Source organism: Atta cephalotes, assembly GCF_000143395.1.
Source record: "Atta cephalotes unplaced genomic scaffold scaffold00001, whole genome shotgun sequence".
Taxonomy (NCBI): domain Eukaryota; kingdom Metazoa; phylum Arthropoda; class Insecta; order Hymenoptera; family Formicidae; genus Atta; species Atta cephalotes.
This window is the reverse complement of record NW_012130065.1, coordinates 4,235,829-4,251,925: the sequence shown is the minus strand read 5'-3', so window position 1 is coordinate 4,251,925 and position 16,097 is coordinate 4,235,829. Positions and strand designations below refer to the sequence as shown.

Genomic DNA, 16,097 nt, shown 5'->3' with positions numbered 1-16,097 from the left:
TCTAATTCTGTATATATAACATATATATATTTTATATTAAGTATAATTAAGTTTTATATAAATTTTTTATTTTGTTATAAATCTTCTTCAAAAGGAAATATATATATATATATATATATATATATATATTTATATTTATTATATATTTATTATATTTATTATAGATTAAAAAAATGAATACATCAAAAGAAACAAAAATACTAAGAAAATTTATAACTTTACTTTAAAAAACATATATGTATAATTTAAATTTCTGCAGATCGAATCATGCAAAGATGAACAGCAAGACAAGCATCAATGCAAGACCATCACTGTCTATCCTCAATTTAGTTCGGGAACACAAGAAGTGTATAGCGATCATATAAGAGAAGGCGATCAAGATATTTTTTTATTAAGGATTAAAAAGAAAGAATACTCTGAACAGAAAAATAGAAATGTCGAACTCGAACTCAGAACACCTAAACCGCCATCAATATTATCACCGTCATCTGTACTACAGCACCATCGCAAACCAATGACGATGTAGAAAAAGAATCGGATGTGGTAGAGAAAAATGCAAAGTAATCAACAAGCGTAAAAGAAAAAAACACGAACAAAAGAAAAAAGGAAAATAATTCGGTATCTTAAAAGTAACATATTTTTTACATTACATATTTTTGTGTACTAATTTATTTAAAAATCAAATATCAAATAACTCAAAATAAAATAAAATGGAATTCTATCAATTACTGTCAATTATTAATAAAGATTTAATTGTTGCCAACTGTCTAAATCGTCAATAAAGTAAGTTAATCAAGAGAATTTGATAATTAGTGCATAATAATATTGCGCATTTTGATTACTGCGCCAAAATTCTTATGAGCCTTTACTTTGTTTACATAAAGATCTAAGAAAAAAAATATAATTCTTAATAATTTAAAAAAATTATATTTTTTAATATTTTATATTTTATAAAGTGATAATTTTGTAAATTTATTTATTCAGTTTGCCTAATTCTTTCATGAAGGATAAACTTTTATCTTTAGAACTACAGCTGCTTATTGTTAGAATAAAAAACAGTACTTTTGATATTAACAATTGAATAGACCTAAACTTCTTCCGAGTATTTAAAGAATATAAATGAATTTGGATCGAATCTATCAGTACCGTAACTATAATAACTGTTGATAACATTCAGAAGAAAAGGCTGGACTTCGTTTACTATGGAATCTTCAATGAAATGCATATTGTATGCTTAATACGAACTATACGTCCAGCTTATTCATCGTTTGACTGAGTAGCCATGCAAAATTGCTTTGTTATATGATCAGATCCTCTCGTTTTTTGACTCGTTTTTTTTCATTTTTTTTCCTTAATTATTCGTAAGAGAATGAGCCTCATTAACAATCAATGACACAGCATGCTACTGAAGGCCGCATTGTTAAAGACTATTATCATAATTGCTTGCTAATTTCTTCATCTGCTTTGCTGAGTTGTAAGTAAACGAGCTACGATATCAAAGAATATCGTCACATATTTTATATACATATTAGGCTGTCCGGAAAATTAGTACCGATTTTGAAAGAAAATTAAAACGCAGAAGATTTAAATTTTAATATACATTTATTAAATTTAAATCTTTTGCGGCACGAACTTTCCGGACAACCCAATATATTAAAATTTATAATTTTGCATATCTGTTTTCTGTCACTAGATCGATCAAAAATATGCAAAAAATATGCGATAGAAATTTGCTTTGCACATTTTGATGCAAATATATAATAAGAAAGCATGTTACAAGAAAGCATCTCAAACAGAATAACAAATCACAATAAAAATTAATCGTAACTTATTGAAAAATGACTTATAATAATTATTCTGGAGCTATTTTTACATGATTTTAATGTTATGATGACTTGTGTTTTATTTTTGAGTATCTATTCCTCAGCGTTATCTCTACTTAATTCACAGTTTTTCTTCTTTAAATAAAAAATTAATTCATTGTTGTATATTACATAACGCAATATAATATGGATGTGTCTATTGAGTTCAGTCGTTCTTCTCTTATAAAAACGATTTAGAAGATACTCGAAACATCTTAAAATATCCCCATATTTTCTTGGCATTGTCACCGATTTTCTCGAGATCGTCACAGTCGGCGATCACGAATATTCCGCGAGCGTCGTCCGCGACGTCGGTCGTGTCTATCCGATGTATAAAGTTAAACTCACAAAAGAGGAGAATGGATGTCGCGATTATTGGCGTAGGGGGAAAGCAGACTTCACAATATACGTGGGGACGCGGGAGTAAGAAAATGTGAGGGCGGTTTCGTAATTGTGAATGGCGTGGGAGTTCATAAAGGTGTCGTTCGCATTCTGTGTGGTCGCGTTTAAAGGCGGTGACAATGACGCTGACCAATAAATTAGAACACCACGAGAAACGCGCTCTTGATGCATGGAGAGAAACGGTGTGACGAGCATAGTCACGGCGGTGAGTGAAAAGCTACTCGTTTTTCCTAAGCCGTGACGGGCTAAAGAGGAGTCTGCGGTTGCTGATGAATGGAGCGACAAGTGACCACGATATTGTACGGAGGATGGCTGTCTGCGAGCTAAGGAGAAGATCTCGACGCGCTAGAATTGACGTCTTCGGAATGAAAGAACTGCGATAATTCATGGGCCACTTGTGAAAAACGCGTAAAATCGAGATATTTTTTCGCACGCCCGGACACAAACAGAATTGAACACGTATAAAGGAGCTGGTAGCATCTCGATTAAAGAAAATTCTCGCACTGCAAACGCTGATATTGTTCAGATAGGTAGATGTTCATTACGAAAATAATAATGAATAGAATAACTTCTTAAATTACTTCTTTTGAGTAGTTATTTCTTTTTCTATTCATTTCTCTTGGTTAAATTTTTTATATTCATTTTTACCAATATTAATTAATTTTAATCTCTTAAAGATTTAATTTTATTTTTCTTCTTATAGAGAAATAAATTTCTTATAGAGAAAATAAAAAGTAAGTTAAATCAAGATGAAATTTAATTTAAAAATGATCATTAATTAAGTTATTATTTTTAAAATAAAAGTTCTTAAGTTTAAATATGGAAATATTTTCTGTTAATATCATTGCTAACAATTTCTGTAATTATAAATTACAATTAAAAATCACAATTAGCAGAATAATTTAACAGAATATAAACAAAACAATACTATATGATAACGTGAAAAGTATTTTTGCTTTCTTTTTTGCGCAAAAAATGAAGCAAATTTATTTTTGGCTTTAATTCTCTCATTTTCCGTTAATAATATTAATTGTCGCAGTAAAGGAATAAATAAATCAACAAGCACGTTCGCCGCGGGCGGTAACGCGCGCGATTATTCAGGGTGGTCCACCAATTGTGGCATCGGAAACTGCAGCTAAAGCTGCTTGATCCGTGAACGAAAGATAGGGGGAAAAGCCGTAATATCATCATTATGTTACGTCACACAGATGCGCAGATCAGGGGATCTCGAGACCGCCGTTTTTATATTGCGGTTACTGTGCTATTGTGTGTCCTGATATCCACAAAGAGCCCCAGAAGAACCCCTGCGGAGAGAAGATCTATGGCATAGCAGAATTACTGATTGGCTGGTTCCCCTGTCAACAGTTATGATAATCTGTACATACTTCCTGTATATCTTCTCTTTCCGATTACCTGTCAATTCTACGAAGGTATTCCTGCAGAAATTGAAAAATATGTCACACGAATAGGTTGATCATTACTTTAGTCAAAGAATACACCTGTCAAAAGAAAGTCAAAATGATTTTATTTTGATGTCATGAAAATTAAACACATGAACATAGTCTATGGTTAAATACAATTTAATTTCTAATTTTGCGTGATATTTTTAAATTTTTCAATAAAATCGTTTTAATTTTCATTTCTATTTAACTATGACGGAAACAGACAAGGTAAATATATATATCATGGTGGAAGAAAGTTAGGGAGTCGATTGATGAGATGAAAATTACAAGTGAACAAATTTACTAGAATTCAATTTATAATTCAATTGGTCACTTACAATTAGTAAATTTACTCACTTTTCTAATTTTTATCCCAAGATATTCAAGATTATCCAAGATATACAATCGACTTTCTGATATCTCATTCTCGAGACAACTTTCATATGATTTTGCGCAGATTCTATAGCTGTTCCAAAATTCAGTGCCGAAAATGTATAGTATATGTGACGTAAACTGTAGATTTCAGCGTTGGCAATGAATTTTGGAACACGGCTCAAATATGACTATTTAAATATTTGCACCGCGGTAATTTTAATATGACAATTTGAAAGACCAAAATGAGTACTTGCGAATAAAAACACGTAAATATAATCATCGAAAAGAAGAATTCAGAATTATACATTTTTATTACTTCCCAAAAGAGAAAGCATAATATTAATATTAAAGTAATTAATATAAAATATTAAAAATTAATATTAAAGTAAGAAGAATCTTGTAGAAAATCAACTTTTATTATGACATAATTCAAATAGTATATATAATAATAACGCGGCAATATGGCAGTATATGGTATCATGTTCTTATTGGCTTAGAAATGAATGCACTTCTGAGTTTCTTTTACGACAATAATCAATAAAAAATCTAATGACTTTTATTTTTCTACGATATGAAATGTATTATGAGTAAAAAAATGTTTTAAATTTTATTTAACTATAAAATTACTTTAAAATTAAATTAATATTACTTTATTATAAATAATTGTAAAATTATTTTATTTATTAATATATAGGAAAACATTTTATATTTTATATTTTATCGATTTATTTAATATGAAAAGTTAGTAATATAGTAAATTTAATCTGTTTCTGCTATGTATTTAACAATTTAGCTCACTCTGAACATAGTATAATTAGAAATATAAGGTATGTACAATAAAATTGGCATAAAAATAAATGGGTGTCGTGATTGAAAGTACTGGATATGTATCTATTTATCATTCCTAAATAGAATTTTGTAAAAAATTACCAGTAATTGTTACCTTCATGTAAAGTGACAGCGAGCAATAAATCGTTCATGTGAGGGAAAATGTTGGCAAGTCATGCTGGAATCTAATAGAGGGAACTAATAGTCTTGACAGTGGTGAATTGAATTTTTAGGTTCAGTTCCACAATTACAACCTGCGCATTATGGTAATTATTACAAACTATTCTTTTTGTTGCAATTGTGCGTGACTGTTGTAAACTGTAAATGGTTCTCTCGGCGTAAGAGACACTGGCATTTGTAATATTCGCGACCAAACGTGCCCTTTGTACTTCCATTTTATTTATTTTTCTTATATCGAATAAAAACCTTGTTCAAAATACAAGAAAAAGCGCAAATAACTGTGGGAATTATAAACCTATAAAAAATAAACATAAAATTATAAGTTACAATTTTTTGTTACCACACAGGTTATTTCTTCGTATAATATAAATAATTTCAAGTATATATGTATATCCAAACAAAAAGTAGTTTTTCACATACATTTGAATATAAGAATATAATAAAAACTTGAAATTATTTTTAAAATTACAAGAAAAATAAATGGCAAAGTAGGATTTAAGTATACATAGCATTGTTTTTATAAAATATATGTTTTTATAATATATAATATAAAGATATAGCAATATAAGAAATGTATGTAATGTTTTATTTAAGAATTAAAAATTTTTTCATTAAAGGAAATATAAAAGTCAATTTGCAAGATATAGCAAATGCTAATATCATGCAATATAGCATGATATTAGCAAATGCTATATATATATATTTACAAAGAGATTGTTTGTTGATACACACTTACACATACATCTTGCGAATTGGCTTTTATGCTCCTTTAACGAATTAATGTGATTTTGTTCGGATAGCCAATAAATTATTTGTAATTGTAATTAAAAATTTATTTTATTGACATTGATAAATTTTGGCTATCGCGTGCGCGCACATTAGCACTTAAATACATATTAAAATTATATGTGCCATTAATAATTTTGTTGCGCATCAGGTGGCAATATCGAGGTCATCGTTTTTATCCTAGGAAAACTACTACTCAACAAAAATTCGATTCAAAGAGATCGAAGAAATATACTTTGCAAATTGCCAAAAAGTCAAAGAATCAGATTTTGATGGCTATACTAAAATTGTTAACAAGTCTGATACAAATGGTAGCAAGAGAAATAAAAGAAGCCATAAGAATAGATCTAAAGATCTGGGATATCAAAAGAAAAGCAACCAGAAATCAATCATGTAAAAAAAATTGTATTTTATATTACTGCTCTTTACTTATTTTCCTATTTTTATATTGCAACTATTTATAATATAAATTTAATATATTTTTAATATATTTTTTAATATCAATTTACAATTTTTTATTGTGTATACTGAATATGTATTTCAGAGAGGGATTGGAAGTAAAAAGGTTCGATAAAAAGGCTAAAATGTCAGAGGCTTCTCAAACGATAAATGATACAAAATCGACGGTCGTAATGTATAATGGAGTTTTCAACAGTCCAAAAAGTTGTGCAAATTGTCGACAATGATCTTGATTAATTCAGTGAGAACTCCTTTCAAAGAAATTGTCATTCAAAAAGATACTTTGACAAGAAGCATGATTATAATGTTGAGCAAAATTTCGAGGCTAACGTAGCTATTACTGACTTTTAAATTGTTGTAACAGATTAATAAATTAACGATATAAACTTATTATTATGTAGATATTGTAAATTCTAAGATAAAGATTAAAAACAGAAATTTTATAAATATAAATCAAGATTTATGGCTAATAAAATACCTAACATTTCAAAGTTTTTAGTCTTATTTGTTGTGTTCAACTTTATTTAAAAGAAAATACAAATATATATATGGACAAATAACTCTTCTTAAATCTCCATCGGCAATGTAAAATTCTTAATCTTTTTCTGTAATTTGGATCTTCGAAGTCAGAAGAACTTCAGTGCAGATTTTTATATTGTGAATTTGAACTGTATAAAAGTAAAAAAAATATTTCTACATACTCGTAAATGTGAAAATTTTAATGAGTTTTTATTATCACAAAAGTTAGATTATATTTTATTTATTTTTTTATGTATTTAAACTTATCTATTAGAATTCACAATAAAAAATTAATTGTTCTTTTTAAAGTCTAACATTGCAGAAAATTAATGAATATGAGTGATTTTAAAGGTAGATGTATGATATTTCTTTGACTTAATTGATATAATTATTGGTTTTATTATTAGAAGAATTATTCAACATATTCTTCATTGTTCAACGTTTTTATTTCGTTGTTACAATCCATTTTTATTTTTAATTCTTGATGTCTCTTGTTTTTATCTCAGGATCTTTTATAAACATGATATTCGCTTTTGGTTGCTTTTAAGTTGGTATTTGTATTATTCCTCTTGTTTAAAGAATCATCCGACTTGTAATTATTTGAATGTTCAATTTGTTTGTTACATATTTGCGAGGTTTCCCTTTTCTTTTGCATACACCGATGCAGGTTCCGACATTCTCCTGATTGAGCGCATATTTTTTCCCTATGGTGTAATCGACTTTCTTGTTGATCTTTTCGATTACGTTCAAAACAAGAACAATCTTTGAATCTTCGTCGCGCATGATTTGATTCAGCTCTCATCCATTTCGGAAAATCGTGCGAACGTACTCTTCGATGTTTCTGCTTCGGCTTTCTACGTACGCAACATTCGCTTGAATCCACTCTTCTAAGATTCTGTGAAAATCTTGGAAAACTGAGAAAAGAGGAATAATTTAACTGAAGAAATACACACAGAACGAACATGCTTCGACACACTTGTATCGTTTGCAACCCACGATTTTTACGAGCTCGTACCATACCGAAAAGAGGACACACCAGATGCATGTTATGCAAGCGGTGTTGCATATGGTAATACAATCCACCATTTCGCGAAAAACTTTGCATTTTGTGATTTACAATGATGTTTACAGATTCATATCCCAAGTGATAAACTTAATTTTTTTAGATTTAATAATAAAATTAACCTAATTATCAACGCCGCAAATTGATATGTACATACATGCATACAATAACAACATATAGTAACGATTGATACATGAAGTATAAACTAAACCTATCAAGCCTGTCAATTGCAACACTAAAAATATGCATAGTATAATTTGATCATAGATCTTTTTATGAATTCCATGATTTAATTCCATTATGGAGCTAAAAGATGGAGCTAAAAAATAAAGAAAAATGGAGGAAAACTGAGCTCTCTTCGATTTTATGTCACATCGAAATGTAAGGATCACCATAATTTTTTAATGCAATCGTTGATTTCCAAATGAACTTGGAATGTTAAAGATTATCGCGACATGCAGCTGTGTTTGTCTTTGATAAATTCTTGTGCTTCAAGAATGAAGAATTTAACCTACTTCCTATTCTTGCATTCCATCAAACTATGTAATTTGCTAATTTTTAATATTTAATCGAAAAGCTGTAGTTTAGTACTTTGAGTATAAGTAATAATAAATTATATCCAGCTAAATTTTATATTCATGCCTTAAAGATATGGTTGAATTTACTGTGCATTTACTGATAATATCATATTATAATGTTACGCTCCGCGTCAGGCAGGATAATCTAGTCTTTAAAATTTTTTTCTTGCGAAACCTTGTAATTTTATGTAGATATTTTCGTAACCGGATGGCACATCGATTACCTTAAGATATTTCTCCGATTACAATTGCGCTAAAAAATTAATTGCGTACAAATGTGCCTCTCCGCGTGCTTTCTGAAGAGAGAAACTTTTGAGGCAAACGTATACACCATGATTGAAATAATAAGTGCGTTCCGAGTTACGCATGAAGTGCATCATATATCGTTTTATCTTTCTTTATTATTTGATAAACAACAAGGACAAATGATGCATCATGCGCTTCATGCATAACTTGGAATGCACCCATATATTTCCATCATGATATACATACACACATAAACATGTCGTATCTGTACACGAACACTAGTTCGCACTAGAAGACAATTGAAATGTGACAACAGCATGTCTCTGTCTCGCCACTCGGCATGCGAGAAGAATTCCACCAAATTACAAATTTAAACTACTCTAATTCAGAAATGATAGACCTCCCTATTTTTTTAATAAGATTTCTATAATATTTCTATATTATATATTTATTTTTTTTTAAATCTATGAAAGATTTTCACCGCAAAATATTAAAATGTTGCTTCAGCAAAATTTGTAATATCCAAATTTCAAAAAATCTGTAGAAATTCAATTTCTCGGAGAAATACTTTAATTGCAAGCTACGCTAATCTATTAGAAAGTTTATATACACGGTACAAATATATAATTATATTAATTACTTCATTATAATTCTCGTTCACTTTGCGAACTAGTTATTAAATGAAAAGTAATAGTAATAATTAAACAATGCCTTAAACATTCATTTTTCTTCAATTAATGATTTACTTTTAAGATCTAGATCACTGTTAATTTTACAATTTCTTTCTTGTTACACTAATAATATTTTAATAATTGTTTAATGTTAAGGCTTCTGTTTACTCATCACTACTCCAGTTGCAATTTATGTTGGCGATGTACTTGTTAAACATTGGGAATATAATTATGTGTTATTAAGATATTATTCCAGATTGTGACATTAGAAGTGAGACAATACATAAATGTTTAAATGAGTTTAATTATGTATATTAAACATTTTGATACAGTTAAGGTTTTAGTAGCAAAGTACAAATTCTTCCATAGATCGCTTGTTCATTCCAATGTGTGTTTCTTCAAAAAGTTTCCCAAAATTTATTATCTTCATACGAAAATCAATAATTGTAACCTACTGATTTACCCCGTAAACTGGTCACGTCAGCGAAATTTCATTACGAAAACATTGAGACAGACAATTTGGCGTTCTCTATTTAATCACGCATGTATTGGGTGTTAAGAATCTGTATATTCTTCATATGCGGCGAGTTATATGTGTGCAATGTCTGAATGGTGGGGAACTTGGTGTACAACTAGCACGAGGAGGAGAAGAATCGTTTTGCTTCGAGTAGATAGAAATTCTGAGCGGACAGGAACTGCGGAAGATATACTTCTTCATTCGTCAAGTTGGCCTCCGTAATGCAACATGTATGAATTTTGCCTCATGTCTGTGTGATGTTTCGCATCTATTGCAAGGTAAGTGTCGTAATATCTAAAATCGATTTCCAAAACATGCTTTCTTTTCAGTCTATAAATCAGCAAAATACAAAATTTCAAATATATAGAATTCATAAAACTTTTAATTTTTCGATAAAATCTATTTTTTGAAAAAAGTACAATTGTATATCTCATCTTGGTTTTAGAAAATAAGATTTACATATTATATTAAAAACTTTTTTTACATTATCCTTATAAAATTTTTGTAAAATTTATTTTTATTACATAGACTGTAGATTAAAGAAATTTAATATTTAAAATATTATTTTATTAGCTTTCCAATCAGACAAGTTTAAATTTTACATTTATTCATTCAAAAGAAGGAAAATGTACGACCATTCATTTTATATCTTTATTCTCGTATTTCGTAATTATCTTTTGTCTAATATAGTTATTCCAATATCAACTCATATTTACTTGTTTATCTTCTCGAAATTTTATTACTATCTTATCTTCTCCGACATAAAATTCGTCTCATGCATCCCACTCTATGATTTTCGCCGGTTTATTAGCAATATTATTTGCAGTTGTAATATTGCTGATAAACGTGATATACTTTATAAAATTCGATCATATAAAATTGCAATTCTCTTGCTTTGGTTAGAATTGCTAGCAAATTATTTAGAATTCAAATTAGAAATTTATAATGTTTTTATTCCAACACTTTTCATAAAATTATAGTTATCAAAAAGATCAAAATTAATTAGTTGGTTATGCTCATATTATCCTTTCTTTTTGCAGTCAAATTATTATAATAGCGAAAATTTATTGATTAACAATTACGAAATATTTGAACCATTTTGCTTACATAACATGAAATATATAACAAATATTCAAATGTAAAGATTACAAATTTGAAAACCTAAAAATTGAAAATTTAATTTATTAGTGTTAATTTTTTAATTTAATTTAATTTTTTAATTTAAATTTAATTTTGTTGAAAGCACGATAATAAATATGTTTAAATTCTCCATTTTTTGTTAATTATTCGCGATAACAACGGAAAACTAATTTATTCAATGAACTAATCGGTTTAAAAAGAAATGCGCGTTCAAAATTTGAAAATAATTTGAAATGAGGTCACCCATGAAATCGAATTCATATCACGTATGCATTCTCCTTTACGTTTCTCTGACTCGCCCATATGCAGTGTTATTTCCGATTACCTCTTCACCTTCGTTTGCCATTTTAAACATATATTTTAAAGAGTTAAATATTGTCTATGTATAGTGCGGAAACTGAACGGAAACGTCTTTGTGTAAATAAATTGCGTCAGTAAATAAATTGTGATATGAAAGATGCGCATAATTATAATACTGGATAATACTAATTTATGATGATTTCTGTAGAAATATATTTAAATTAATGATATTAGCAATTAAAAATAACAGAAAAGCAAAAAATATCTAAATTATATTATATTTTTCTATATTTTATTTGACATTTCAAAATTCTTTGATGTCTTTGCTATAAAACTCTGTTTATCATGATATTTCTAATTTGTGATCAAATATTTGTTCGTTAAAATGAGAAAATCAAACTGCTAAGACGTATGACCTAGTGCCACCTTTACTTGTGCTGACAGGAAAAATGTGAAAGTAAACGATAGATATAAGTAATCCTGTACAATTCAGAAATGATTAGAGAAATTGTGCGTTTTTTAAAAATAAATATTACAACATAGCAAGTGTTCATTATTTTGGTACTTTACATGTGTTGTAAGTTATGCTAAAGTACCAAAAAATTATCAAATTGCTAAATTGTAGCTTAAGTGTGTGTGTGTGTGTGTGTGTGTGTGTGTGTGTAAAAAATTGTTAAAATTTTATACTAAACAACAAAATAATTATGATAATAATAAAAATAAAATAAATAAAAATAAAAATAATTTTGTGACTGAAGAATAAATCAAATTTAATAAGTAAAATGTCTATATGAACATCCGCCTTGTTAGTGGATAAATAATAATAGAGACGATAAAATATAATTAGCAAACAATTAGAATGTACTTATCAACAAAGTTATCTGCAAACATTTTAACTCTGGATTTAAGTCTTCTTTAGTATCAGTGCAAGAGTCAAGTACAAAGTATTATTGAATTTAAGTCCTCTTTAATCTCAATGTAGAAGTACAAACAGGGTTAATTACTTTTCAATTACTTTGTCGTTACTTTTTGTAGTAAATAATTTGATGACGGTGTTATAATTTTTTATGATGATAACGCTAATTAACTATAAACGCTACGGTGCTTAGGTTAGAAAAGTCACTTTGAAAAATAACTTTTCATCATTACAAATTACTTATTGAAAAAAGTAATAAATAACGAATAATAAGTAACTCATTACAAATTAAGAATTTTTTTCAGTAACGAATGACTCTTTTAACCCGTTACAAATAATGATTGACTTCTCTAACTTTGATGTCATTATGGCCATAAAAAATTCACAATGTCATTATCAAATCGTTATTATAACAAGGTAACGATCAACAAAATAATGCATTTCTTGTCAACTCTGAGTACAAAACTACTGAATATAATCAATAATAGTCAAGTTACTGAAAATTCAGTAATTTGTGCTTGATTTGCACAATGAGAACTTAATCCAGAAAACATTTGCAGTTAACTTTGTTGGTACATTTCAATCGTTTGTGAATTATATTTTCCCAAAAAAAAAAACAAATCTCTCAGGAATTGAAGATATTTCAGAGAATGTCCTGTATGTCCTAAGAGTGTTTTCAGGCAGGATGTTTTTTGAATAAAGTGTGTACGGATTATTGCATTTAAATATGTTATTTACACATATAGACATTTTTAATTCATAATTTAATATTTAATAAAAAAAAACTTATATTAATAAAAATAAATTTGTGTGATTTTTCCATTACAGTAATAATCATCTATCAAAATTATTCTTCCCTTGCATCAAATCTTGCAATCCTCGCATCCTGTAGCTAGACAACAATATCGATTCAGTGGTTGTCTCAGAAAATCATGACGTTGTTACCACCAACGCCGGCGCAACAGAAACGTATAGACAAGGAACTTCCATCTGATCCGGAAATAAGAAAACAAGATATCAGAGCGCTTCGAGAATGGCTTTCAAAACAGCCGCATTTGCCGAATCACATAGGTTTGTTCCTAAATTACTCGTAATCACATTGATAAAGTAATATGTTATTTCAATGGTTATAGAAGAAGACATAGAAGAATGGATATATAATTTCAAATATAATTATGTAAAATATTGATAAATATTTAAATGTCTAAACAAAGAAATAAACTCAAATATTTTTCCTGTCAATTTTGATGAGTTTTGAATATATTGTAAGTATACATACATTAAGAGACACGTAGATCTTATAAATGCTTTTATGTACATTAAGACGATAAAACACATGATTTGAAAAATTAATGTTTATATTTTTAAATATGTAACATTGAAATAAAAGGAGATAATATAAGAAAAAAATATATAATATATAAAAATATTTTTAAATTTTTGTATAATTTAAAAATATTTCATAGTGTATTCAAATTTTTAAAAATGTTACATATTTTTTAAAATTTTGAATAATTCGTTATGGCAAGAATTAAAAATATTTATTAAAAAGGGAAAAAATAAAATATTTGTCAATAAAATTTCAAATTAAATAAGATTACATGCATTTAATGAAAAATGTGTGAAATTTTGCATAAAGGAATGCAACCTTTACATTTATATATATCTTTCGTTATTTACAGACGACAACAAACTGGAGAGATTTCTTTTCAATTGCAAGAACAGCATTGAGAGATGTAAATTAATCTTGGAAAGATACTACACCGTTCGAACATCCTTGCCAGAATTTTTCACCACTCGCGATCCGTTATCTCAAGATATTCGAGATTCTTACAATATAATGTAAATAAATCTTGATTTCTGATATCTGAAACTTCTTCATAACATAAATAAATTTTAGATTTTTTTACAATTTTTTTTTCAATTGACTAAAAAAGGAATTAAAGTATTTGATTTTAAATTGACAAATCGGAAAGAGTCAACTAAATTTATTTACTGTTGCATGTGTTTCTAAACTAATATTTTTATTAGAGATTTCCTCATTCTGCCATCATTAACTGAGGAAGGATATCGTGTCACTATCTTTCGATTACGTGACACCGATATGGAGAAGTTTTCGTTTCAAGCGCTAGTGAAACGTATCTTAATGATACTTGATACACGTTTGATGGAGGAATTTTGTTTGTCCAATATTATGATCGTAGATCTCGAGGTATGATGCGCTTATATTTCGATGTTTTTTATCTTGTATCTTATCGTTATTCTTACAATTTTAGAATCATAATTATTAATACTTTATAAATTAATAATTTATTTGGGATATTATTTTTAATAAATCTTTTTAATAAATCTTTGACATTGTTAAAAAAAATTTAAATTTTGTTAAAGAAAATATCCATTGCTTTAATACATGCAATTTTTTATGATATAACAAACTCATACTGATTCTTTAAGGAAAATATATATATATATAGAAGGGGTTGGGTGTAAAGCTGATAGAATATGAAATTATAAATATGAAAACTTAAGTGCGAAGTACATTGAGTGCACTTTCACCTAGTTATATTACTGTTATTTCGAAAATAGTTGAAATTGTGCGTAGCTTTATTATTAATAATCTAATAATTAAATCTAATAATTAAAATCTAATAATTAAAAATTAAATGATATAAATTTATTAAAGAAATTTTTCGTTTTTTATTTTATATTCCATATTATCGCTTTTATCTTCAAAGATATATGAATTATTTTTAAACTATTCACCAACGATTATCATTAAAATATCCATAATTCATTTAAAAAAGAAATTTGTTCTTTTAGGGATTTAGCATGGCGCACTTCACAAAATTCACTCCAACGCAATCTATCGTAAGACGGGCAATATTGGCAGTGCAAGATAGTGTGCCTTTCCGATTGTCTAGCATTCACTTTCTTCACGCACCGTCGTTCGTCACTAGTTTAATCAATGTATTTTATCCACTTTTAAAAGAAAAATTGACTCAAAAGGTAAGGTTTAAATAAGATAACCGGTAAATAAGATTGAGAAATGAATAAAAAATGCACATAAGAATACATTTTTTATCTTTGCAGTTTCACATTTTTAACGGTGGTGCGGAAGAATTATATGTTTACATGAACAAAGATATATTACCTAATGAATGGGGTGGCAAAGCAGGTACTTTTCAAGAATTAAATGGTAAATACATAATTTTTTATTTTATATTTGAAACAATATTAATTTTACTTTTCTAAAAGCGTTTATGCTTCATATATTGTTTATAAATAAAAATATATTTATAAACAAAATCTTTATTAATTTTTATCATATATATATATCCAATTTCATAAAATTGTAAGAACAGTTTAAATTTATGGTATACAATATTATTTATTTCTCCTAAATAGATGCATGGCAAAAAAAAATTGAAAAGAATAGAGATTGGTTTCTACAGGATGAAAAGTTAAGTCGTACAAATGAAAAGGCTCGTTTACTGGAATTAAAATCGTCCTGTCTTGCAATGAACATCGAAGGAATTCAAGGTTCATTTCGGAAATTGAATATAGATTAACGATATTCTTATTATAAAAATTCGAAATTGCAAATTACAATTAGCATATAATTTTAACCAATTAACAAATAAGATGAAATTATATGATTTTTAAAGTAGTATAATGACTTTATTTTTATTAAAAATAAAATTATATATACATTATACGTGGAACTAAGTCTATTTTTTGGAAAATAGAAAAAAGGTAATTTGAAAACCTATAAGACTAATTTTTTATTTAAAACCGTTTTTTATTTAAAAAACA

General features: G+C 27.6%; 1 protein-coding gene across 1 annotated transcript; it reads left to right on the top strand.

Moving 5' to 3' along the window:
- Positions 1-13,216: 13,216 nt before the first annotated feature.
- LOC105623505 (alpha-tocopherol transfer protein-like) lies at positions 13,217-15,853 on the top strand. Its single transcript, XM_012204932.1, has 6 exons — positions 13,217-13,355; positions 13,967-14,126; positions 14,316-14,496; positions 15,105-15,290; positions 15,375-15,480; positions 15,690-15,853. The coding sequence occupies exons 1-6, from the start codon at positions 13,217-13,219 to the stop codon at positions 15,851-15,853; spliced, it is 936 nt and encodes a 311-aa protein (XP_012060322.1).
- Positions 15,854-16,097: the final 244 nt, after the last annotated feature.

Excerpts from the sequence above, each read along its gene's own strand:
- LOC105623505 (XM_012204932.1), top strand. The coding sequence starts at position 13,217 with ATGACGTTGTTACCACCAACGCCGGCGCAACAGAAACGTATAGACAAG. Across the intron at positions 13,356-13,966 it reads GCATTTGCCGAATCACATAG|ACGACAACAAACTGGAGAGA; the intron begins GTTTGTTCCTAA and ends CGTTATTTACAG. Across the intron at positions 14,127-14,315 it reads CGAGATTCTTACAATATAAT|AGATTTCCTCATTCTGCCAT; the intron begins GTAAATAAATCT and ends TATTTTTATTAG.